The sequence below is a fragment of the Hemibagrus wyckioides genome, linkage group LG20 (genome assembly GCF_019097595.1).
Source record: "Hemibagrus wyckioides isolate EC202008001 linkage group LG20, SWU_Hwy_1.0, whole genome shotgun sequence".
In the NCBI taxonomy this organism is placed as follows: domain Eukaryota; kingdom Metazoa; phylum Chordata; class Actinopteri; order Siluriformes; family Bagridae; genus Hemibagrus; species Hemibagrus wyckioides.
This window is the reverse complement of record NC_080729.1, coordinates 207,501-217,500: the sequence shown is the minus strand read 5'-3', so window position 1 is coordinate 217,500 and position 10,000 is coordinate 207,501. Positions and strand designations below refer to the sequence as shown.

At 42.0% G+C, this 10,000-nt stretch overlaps 3 protein-coding genes across 3 annotated transcripts in view; all 3 read right to left on the bottom strand.

Moving 5' to 3' along the window:
* LOC131341980 (protein dopey-1-like) overlaps positions 1 to 3,253 on the bottom strand; it is a 60,833-nt gene extending 57,580 nt beyond the window's left edge. The window contains exon 1 of the mRNA XM_058372683.1: positions 2,944 to 3,253. The gene's annotated coding sequence lies outside the window, so the exon portion shown is untranslated. The remainder of the gene's footprint in view (positions 1 to 2,943) is intronic.
* A 413-nt stretch (positions 3,254 to 3,666) lies between these two features.
* LOC131371045 (macrophage mannose receptor 1-like) lies at positions 3,667 to 7,391 on the bottom strand. Its single transcript, XM_058418770.1, has 5 exons — positions 6,694 to 7,391; positions 6,399 to 6,461; positions 4,877 to 5,233; positions 4,456 to 4,797; positions 3,667 to 4,317 (listed from the first exon to the last, which is right to left on the bottom strand). The coding sequence occupies exons 2-5, from the start codon at positions 6,433 to 6,435 to the stop codon at positions 3,971 to 3,973; spliced, it is 1,083 nt and encodes a 360-aa protein (XP_058274753.1). The 5' UTR covers positions 6,436 to 6,461; positions 6,694 to 7,391; the 3' UTR covers positions 3,667 to 3,970.
* Positions 7,392 to 8,787: 1,396 nt separating this feature from the next.
* Positions 8,788 to 10,000, bottom strand: part of LOC131370652 (macrophage mannose receptor 1-like) — a 9,075-nt gene continuing 7,862 nt past the window's right edge. Inside the window, exon 5 of the mRNA XM_058418049.1 lies at positions 8,788 to 9,565. Within this exon, the coding sequence (XP_058274032.1) occupies positions 9,195 to 9,565 (371 nt within the window). The 3' untranslated portion in view covers positions 8,788 to 9,194. The remainder of the gene's footprint in view (positions 9,566 to 10,000) is intronic.

Genomic DNA, 10,000 nt, shown 5'->3' with positions numbered 1-10,000 from the left:
CACACACACTCTTACACACACACACACACACACGCTCTTACACCACACACACTCTTACACCACACACACTCTTACACACACACACACACACACACTCTTACACACACACACTCTTACACACACACACGCTCTTACACCACACACACTCTTACACACACACACACACACACTCTTACACCACACACACTCTTACACCACACACACTCTTACACCACACACACTCTTACACCACACACACACTCTTACACCACACACTCATACACACACACACACTCTTACACACACACACTCTTACACACACACACGCTCTTACACCACACACTCATACACACACACACACTCTTACACACACACACGCTCTTACACCACACACACTCTTACACTCTTACACCACACACACTCTTACACCACACACACTCTTACACCACACACACTCTTACACCACACACACGCTCTTACACCACACACTCATACACACACACACACTCTTACACACACACACACGCTCTTACACCACACACTCATACACACACACACACTCTTACACACACACACTCTTACACCACACACACTCTTACACCACACACACTCTTACACCACACACACGCTCTTACACCACACACTCATACACACACACACACACACTCTTACACACACACGCTCTTACACCACACACACGCTCTTACACCACACACACTCATATACACCACACACACACACGCGCTTACACACCACTTTATTATTAAATCATTTCACACATGTCCTTCACTCTGAGGAGTTCACTTCACTCCTTCACTTGTTCCCTGTGGAAGACTCCTCAGAGTCAGGGTGTAGTTTAGTTGTTCACTCTATCCTGTGATCAGGGCAGTGACGTGTCACTGTGGGCACTACATGTAGTCTGTTATTTGTATAAAACAGCAGGTACTGTGTTGTGTGTGTCCAGCACACATTTCCTTCAGAACAATAAAGTTTATCTTATCTTATCCTGTACACTCCGACTCTACAGCACCATCTCCACAAAGATAGGACGTATTCTCAGGAAGCACTAATAAAAATATCAACACACACACACACTCTAGAGATCAGGACCAACAGCTGCCCCGGGGTGAAGGGGTGCTAATACTTTCTATATGAAACACCTGTACACTGTTCATGATAACCTGCTTTGCTAAAACAATCAGAAACAATAAAATAAAAAAAATACTTCATTTAAATGTTATATAGAAAATATAAGTATATAATAAACACGTTCATCTACAGTCTTGGCCAAAAATATCGGCACCCTTGCAGTTATTCCTGAAAATACAACAAATCTCTCAGGAAATTTATGCAATTGCAAATGTTTTGGTTCTCACGTGTTTATTGTTTTTGTTTGCATTGAAACAACACAAAGAAACAGAGAAGAAAAGTCAAACTTTATCAAATTTTACACAGAACTCAAAAAAAAAAAAAAAAATATTTTTAAGCATGTGATACTCCTGTAATTTGTATTTAGACACACCTGATGCAAGTAACCGGTGTGGACAGTACAGTAATCACACGTGTGACCGGTTAAAATGGAGAAAGGTCTGAACCTTTGTGTTCTGTGTCACACTGAGCATGGAGAAAAGAACCAAGTGTAAAGAGTTGTCTGTGGATTTGAGAGAAAGATTGTGGAAAAACATGGACAATCTCAAGGCTCCAAGTCCATCTCCAGAGATCTTAAAGGTCTGTGTCCACTGTGTGCATTATCATCAAGAGGTTTACAGCCCATGGCACTACAGCTAACCTCCCTGGACGTGGATGGAAGAGCAAAATTAAGGGAAAATTACAATGAAGGATTGTTTGAATGGTGGATAAAGAACCCTGATTAACTTCCAAACAAATTCAAGCTCATCTGCAGACACAGAACAGCTCACACTATCCGTCACCATCTGAAAGAAAAGGGACACTATGGTAGGAGACCCAGGAGAACACCACTGTGACACAAAGGCATAAAAATACAAGACTGGAGTTTAGCAAAACTTATGTGAAAAAACCACAATCCTTCTGGGAGACCGTCCTGTGGACAGATGAAAAAAAAAGTAGAGCTTTTTGGTAAAGGACATGATGGCACTGTTTACAGAAAAAGAAATGATGCCTTCACAGAAACGAACACAGTCCCTTCAGTCAAACATGGTGGAGGTTTAAAGATGTTTTGGGGTTGCTTTGCTGCTTCTGGCACTGGATGCCTTGGCTGTGTGAACGGTATCGTGAAATCTGATGATCTGAAGAATTTTGAGTGTCAGAAAGCGTCTCCACCAGAGGTCATGGGTCTTCCAGCAGGATAATGACCTGAAACACACTTCAAAAAGCACTCAGAAATGGTCACAAACAAAGCGCTGGAGAGTTCTGAAATGGCCAGCAATGAGTCCAGATCTAATCCCATTAGAACACCTGTGGAGAGATCTCAGAACAGCAGTTTGGAGAAGGCATCCTTCAAACCTGACTGACCTGGAGCAGTTTGCAAAAGAAGAGTGTTCCAAAATTCCAGTAGAGAGGTGTAAGAAACTCATTCGTGGTTACAGGAAGCCATTGATGTCAGTTATTTTTTCCAAAGGGGGAGCTACCAGATATTACGTTAAGGGTGCCAATAATTTTGTCCAGTGCATTTTTTGGCTTCTGTGTGGAATTGTATCAGATCTGACTTTTCTTCTCTGTTTTTTTTGTGTTGTTTCAATGCAAACAAAAACAATAAACACGTAAGAACCAAAACATTTGCAACTGCAACAATTTTCTGAGAGAATTGCAAGAGTGCCGATATTTTTGCCCATGACTGTGTGTGTGCAATAACAATAACAACAATAACAACAACAACAACAATAATAATAATAATAATAATAATAATAATAATATAAATAATAAGCAGGTTGATTAATTGAATGTAAATGCATAAATGTTCATTTTAGTGTTAATGTTCCTTACTGTGTCATAAAGAGAATAAAGAGTCGAGTGGACCCCAGTGGATCCCAGTAGATCGCAGTGGATCCCAATCGGCGCTGCTGTTCCCTTAGCACGCGCTCATTTCCTCTTCACTGATTTCAACAACATTCCTGACAGAAAGCCGAGAGAACACAATCTTCTCGTGATCACGGACATTAACACCTACATCTCTGCCCCCGGGTGACCCTCTCACCTCTAAATGACCACATTATTGTTTAGGAGAAGCGCTGATAGCGATCCTGCGGTCAGAAAAGCTGTTTATAGAAATCCAGGCGCTTCCTGGTCTCGAACAGATCACATTTCATAATAAAAGTCCTCAGCGTCACAGTGGGAGATAATATATTTCACAAAATGTTATCAGCATCATGGAGCTGTATTCAAAACGTCAACATTTCAACATTTATATTAAATATTTTATATTAAGTATTTCCAGAACAGCGTAGACTAAATTTCTCATATTAAATGCTGAACTGCAGCACGTCACAATTCTGTGGCAGAATATTTTCAAAATAAAAGCCACAAAGTGACCGAGGCAAAAAAGACGCGCATGACCCCTAGGGAAACACGAATAAGGGGATTATTCTCTAAATACATGAAATTATTAACATCAATCTTCAAAAAACTTCAAATCATCTTAAATAAAAAAGATCAGGCTGAGGGTGAAATGAAGAATGCAGATTATTTATTACTGACAAAACAGCAGGTTACAGTTTATTAATATTTAAACAGAATGAATATTCATTTATTAATATATAAAATAATGTTAATTGATAATTAAAGAAAAATTAACACGTAAAACATTTCCCAGTAATATTTAAAGACATTTTGTTCAGCTAACTCTCATTAATATATTCCTGCACACTTTTTATAGAGCTTTTTCCTGCTCTATGACACCTGATTCCCCTCATCACCTAGTGAACAAGTGCATAATGAAGTGTTCAGGTGAGTTTGTGATGAAAACACTAACGTGTGCAGTGCTCAGTTCTTCCAGCATCGAGAAAAACACCTTTTACTTCAACTGACACACGACTCTAAGTTCAGTGGAGTCCATCACATAATCAGGTGCTGCTTCTGCAGTGTGTGTGTCAGCAGTGCAGTGAGACTGCTGAGCTTCTGTCTGTCTCTCTACGTCCTCGCAGGTCAGCGGACCGGACGACACCTTCAGCTCGGAGACGCGCTTCGGGCCGAGCCCCACCCACAGAGACCCTGGAGGGACACGCCTCTTCATGAGCTCAGACTCCAATGTTTCCTGTTCAGCCTGAGAATCGATGATCAGAATTCCAGCTCTGTTCTCTTCCTGACAGTAATCCAGAGCTTTCTCCCAGCTCAGAGTCACTTCACTCACATGGATGGAAGCTGATAGAGACACAAAAACCCAAAAGGAGGAGGATGGTTTAGAGTGATATCAGAGAGAGAGACTCACACCAGCTGTGTTCTAGTCTTCATACAGAAGATTGCTGAGACCATTTTACTCTTCAGAAAGTCCACACTTACTGTTGGAGCACAGAGCAGAGTGAATATTATCGCACGGGACTGAGCACCATCTCAATTCTTCCTTCCTCAGTATTACACAGTCGGATGGTGATGATGAAGGTTCTCCGATAGCCCAGTTTCTGTAGGTGGAGTTTCCTCCATCAGTCCACTGCCAGTCATCCTGCAGCAGGCCGATCCAGAAGGACATGGTGCTGTTTAACCCTTTAATCTTCACCTCTTCATTGTGCTGCTGATCTCTGATGCTGACCAGGTCAGTGTATATCTGTCTGCAGTAATGCTGAGCTTCATACCAGGTCTTAGTCTCAGGGATTAGATGATAATTAGGAGTCTGTGAGGAAGCATCTGTGGAGGTTAAAAATATATTTTTCTGTATTATATTTATATTTTATAGTTATTCTGTAATGAAGTCACCTGAAGGTACCTTCTTCATAACACATGAAATATCTTGTCCCTCTGCACTGAAGACTTTCCCATGAACCATCAGGCTTCATAGCAGCACAGCAGTCTGATGTCCCACAATCCCCTGTCAGATTTCTGAATGTTACAGGATCACCATTAGACCATTTCTCACTGAACTGACCACGATAGAGTCCGATCCAGCTGTAACTGATACCATCCTTTATCATCCTGTTATAAAGTTCAGTGTTTTCTTCATCAGAGTACACAGTGACGAGGTCGGTGTATTTTTCTCTGCAAGCTTCCCGAGCCTCAGTGTAAATCATGTCACCCGGAATGAAATGGAGTGAAGTGAGGAGACTGTGGACTGGAGGAGAAGAAGCTGTGGAAGATGGTTGAGATTAATTATCAGGTTGTTGGGGATTCATGTCTCTTTGATCTGCTGATTAAATGTATTAAATGTTAAATGTGTGTTAAAACATTCCCAGTTCTACACCGGTCAGTGTGGTGAAATAAACAGATGGACAGGAAGCGTCTCTGAGTGTCCGAGTTATTTACAGGAAGTGATAGACCCAGGTGAGTGTTATTAATGATCAGCTGTCTGACCAGTGGTCATGTGATGAAAATTTATCAGACAAATTGTTTTAAAAATACACACATACATTTCTCCTGATATAGTTTGTGTTTTTCTGCTCTGTTCTTTTCTGTTATTATTTTAGTAGATTTATTTAGTCACATGATTATGCTTCATTTCTCTTGATTATCTGGTTCAGTGTTGAATGAGTCTGAATAAACACAGAACACGTCCTTCTTCTATATTTTTAAAAATATCTAAAAATATCTAAATATCTATATCTATATCTATATATATATATATATATATATATATATATATATATATATATATATATTTAGATATTTTTATATTTCTGTGTTAGATGATTTGTCTTTGGCTCTCACTCACTTATTCTACCTCTGCTGCAGAAATGAGTCTCACCTGGAGATGGCGCTCTTGTGCTATTTATTTATTTATTTATTTATTTCTGTTTGTTACTGGAGGAAATTCAGCTGCAGTTTTTTTTCTGAAGTGATGAAGACTACAACGAAGGACTTTATTTTCTTCCAAACAAAAAACAGAGATTAATATTTTATTATAATAATATCTAGAATAATATTGTAAGCTGATCTTGTTAAGATTCTGCAGATCTTCATAGTGCAGTGTTTTTAAACCCAGAAGACTCACAGGTTCTGAGTGAGGTTCTAAAGAGCTCAGCTGGTCCAGTTCACCAAGAAATCATCAAATCCATCATTTACACCTGACTAGCCGAGAGGATGTGCTCTGAACTACAGCGTTTATGGAACATGTGGACTTTACAGTCCAGGAGTGGTCAGACTTAACAGGATGCACAAGAAAAACATGAATAAAGCAGAAACCAATAAAAACAATCCTGCACTTAAGTTCCACTGGGTTCCAGTTCGACTCCACACTCTTACTTTAGAGCTGTTTAAGATTCTTCACAGTTTATAGATTATAATTAAATATTTACCTGAGAGCAGGAGGAGCAGGACCCACATGGTTACCATGGTGACACCAGCACTGAGGTGATGCCCTGTGTGTTTAAAGTCCAGCATCAGATAATAATAACAACAACAACAATAATAATAATAATAATAATAATAATAATAATAAAATGACCTGCACCCAGAAGAAGGGCTTTTTGTCAGAGAGCAGCTGGCTGTGTGTGTGTGTGTGTGTGTGTGTGTGTGTGTGCATGTGTGTGCATGTGTGTGTGTGTGTCAGTGATCAGGTGAACAGATCCAGGTAAAGTGCTGCAGTCTTACCTGATGAGCTGTTCTCTGCTGGACGGAGGCTTCACGCTGGAATGGAACCCCTTTATCGTCCACATGATCACGTGTTCAGGAGCTGATGAACTAATACGTGTGTCATTTACAGAAAAAAGGAAGAGTAAATGAGCTGAAGTGCTCCTGCGTCACACTGAGAGGCTTTGTGACCGCTGCAGACTCGCTGGATTAATCATTAAACTAAAATATCATCAGAAACACCACTGTCCATGCTCCTGACACATTCCACAGTGGACAGAGCGTTTTATTCACTGTCCAGTCCGTGTTTAGACATTTGCATGTGTTTGGTGCTGCAGCTTCTGTTTTCTGCATGACTTCATTTCCCACATGTTGGATCTCTCCTGAGGAAATGGTCCACATTTATCCTTCTGTTGTGGAACTTTACTTAAACAGTGCAGGACAGAGTGGACAGAAAATTAAGGAATGATGTTTATTATTAATCTCCAGGTGTGGCTGTGAGTCCAACCTGAACATGTAGGAGCTGTGATGGAATCATCACACAGGTTAGAGCTCGGTTCTTATTCAGGTCTAAAGTAAGAAATAATCTCACACTTTAACAGTTTATAGTTATATAGAGTTAGATCCTGAGATCCTGAGATCCTGAGGTCCTGAGATCCTGAGGTCCTGAGGTCCTGAGATCCTGAGGTCCTGAGGTCCTGAGATCCTGAGGTCCTGAGGTCCTGAGATCCTGAGGTCCTGAGGTCCTGAGATCCTGAGGTCCTGAGATCCTGAGGTCCTGAGGTCCTGAGGTCCTGAGGTCCTGAGATCCTGAGGTCCTGAGATCCTGAGATCCTGAGGTCCTGAGGTCCTGAGGTCCTGAGGTCCTGAGATCCTGAGGTCCTGAGATCCTGAGATCCTGAGGTCCTGAGATCCTGAGGTCCTGAGGTCCTGAGATCCTGAGATCCTGAGATCCTGAGGTCCTGAGGTCCTGAGGTCCTGAGATCCTGAGGTCCTGAGGTCCTGAGGTCCTGAGGTCCTGAGGTCCTGTTCTCACTGATATTATAGCGGTGATAAACACTCACTACACTCTGACCTGGGAAACCTCATCATGCTGAGCTGTTACTACAGTAACGATAATGAGCATTAATATTAAAATAAAGAAATCGTTCAGTTACAGCCGGAGCTAATGTCCAGTCAGTAATAATTTTGAGATATTCACCGTGCTGTGGTATAATATTCTATAGAATATAAAAAAAAGTTAAATATAGAATTTATGATGAAATAAGACTGATGTGGCCGCTACAGCCTCAGGACTGATGGATTACTGTGTTACTCTGTACGCTATTATCTGTTACGCTAACACTGTAATCTATTCAGAGATTCTGCTGCAGTCCAGTGTGTTCAAACTTTATTATAAACAGAGATAATTACAGTCTGTACGACTCTGTAGAAACTACAATAAACACATTAAAGAAGAAATCCAGGCAAATTCATCAGAAACTGCTGAAGAAACACTGAGTTAGGAAAATAGAAATGTCTACTTTTTAATCATCATGCTACATTCAGTCTGTACTAAAGGCCCAGGAACAACTTCATAACCACACAGAGAGAGAGAGAGAGAGAGACGGAGAGAGAGAGAGAGTGAGAGTGAGAGAGAGGGAGAAAGAGGGAGAGAGAGTGAGAGGGAGAGAGAGAGAGGGAGAAAGAGGGAGAGAGAGTGAGAGAGTGAGAGAGAGAGGGAGAGAGAGGGAGAAAGAGGGAGAGAGAGAGAGAGAGAGAGAGAGAGAGAGGGAGAAAGAGGGAGAGAGAGTGAGAGAGTGAGAGAGAGAGGGAGAGAGAGGGAGAGTGGGAGAGAGAGAGAGAGAGGGAGAAAGAGGGAGAGAGAGTGAGAGGGAGAGAGAGAGAGAGGGAGAAAGGGACAGGAGAGAGAGAGAGAGAAAGAGAGAGAGAGAGAGGAGAGGAGAGAGAGAGAGAGAGAGAGAGAGAGTGAAAGAGAGTGAGAGAGAGAGAGAGAGAGTGAAAGAGAGAGAGAGAGTGAGAGAGAGAGAGTGAAAGAGAGAGAGAGAGAGAGAGAGGGAGAGAGAGAGAGAGAGACAGAGAGAGTGAGTGAGGAGAGAGAGAGAGAGAGGAGAGAGTGAGAGAGTGAGAGGGAGAGAGAGAGAGAGAGATAGAGAGAGGGAGAGAGAGGGAGAGAGATAGAGAGAGGGAGAGAGAGGGAGAGAGATAGAGAGAGGGAGAGAGGGAGAGAGTGAGAGGGAGAGAGTGAGAGAGTGAGAGGGAGAGAGAGAGAGATAGAGAGAGGGAGAGAGGGAGAGAGTGAGAGGGAGAGAGAGAGAGAGAGATAGAGAGAGGGAGAGAGAGGGAGAGAGAGAAGCCTGTCCTATAAAACTACCAAGATTATAAGTTGTATTTGTTTTAGGTCTATTAAAGATAAGTTTATTTGCTTTTTGCACTGATGTTCTTTGGTTGTTCCTCACAGTACAGAACCCCAAACCCCATTACTTCTAAGAGAGTGTGCATCTCTTTACATTCTGAAATACTCAGTGAGAACATGTGCTGTGACACAGAACCCTGTACTGAGCCCGACAGTTCATGTCTCTCCATCTGTAGTCTCTCTGTGGAACGACGGCACCGCAGTGCTGAGAGAGCTGATGTTCAGGCTGTTTCCCTTCGTCCCAGTTGGAGTACGGAAACACAGCCTTCCCATCGGGCCAAATCCAGAACCCGAAGAGTCGGCTCTGTCTAAGCCCCACCCACACAGGCTCAGAAACACGCCCCCTTTTAAGCTCTTTCATCACATCCTTCTGGTCATCTTCAGACTCAATCTGCAGCAGTCCACCTCTGTCCTCTTCCTGACAGTAATCCAGAGCTTTCTCCCAGCTCAGAGTCACTTCACTCACATGGATGGAAACTGATAGAGACACAAAAACCCAAAAGGAGGAGGATGGTTTAGAGTGATATCAGAGAGAGAGACTCACATCAGCTGTGTTCTCAAAAAAGTCAAAAGTCAAAGAAGCTTTATTGTCACTTCAGCCATATATATCAGATGCAGTACACAGTGAAGTGAAACAAAGTTCCTCCTGGACCAGAGGTTCTACACAGAACACAGACAAAGTACAGAGACGCAGACAAACATAGAGCTATAACATAGAGATAAAACTAAACTATACTTAAGGTGCAGTCTTTAAGCTAGACATAGAAGTGCACAGGATGACGAGACAGGACAAGACAAGACAAGACAAGACAGTGCAGATAAACAACATGTGGACCGACTCTGTGTAAAAGAACAGTGTAGACACTGAGTGCAATTATTAAAGTGACACGTAAACAAGATCAATGTAAAGTG

Excerpts from the sequence above, each read along its gene's own strand:
- LOC131371045 (XM_058418770.1), bottom strand. The coding sequence starts at position 6,435 with ATGGTAACCATGTGGGTCCTGCTCCTCCTGCTCTCAG. Across the intron at positions 5,234-6,398 it reads CCTGCTCCTCCTGCTCTCAG|CTTCTTCTCCTCCAGTCCAC; the intron begins GTAAATATTTAA and ends CATCTTCCACAG. Across the intron at positions 4,318-4,455 it reads CTCTGCTCTGTGCTCCAACA|CTTCCATCCATGTGAGTGAA; the intron begins GTAAGTGTGGAC and ends TGTCTCTATCAG.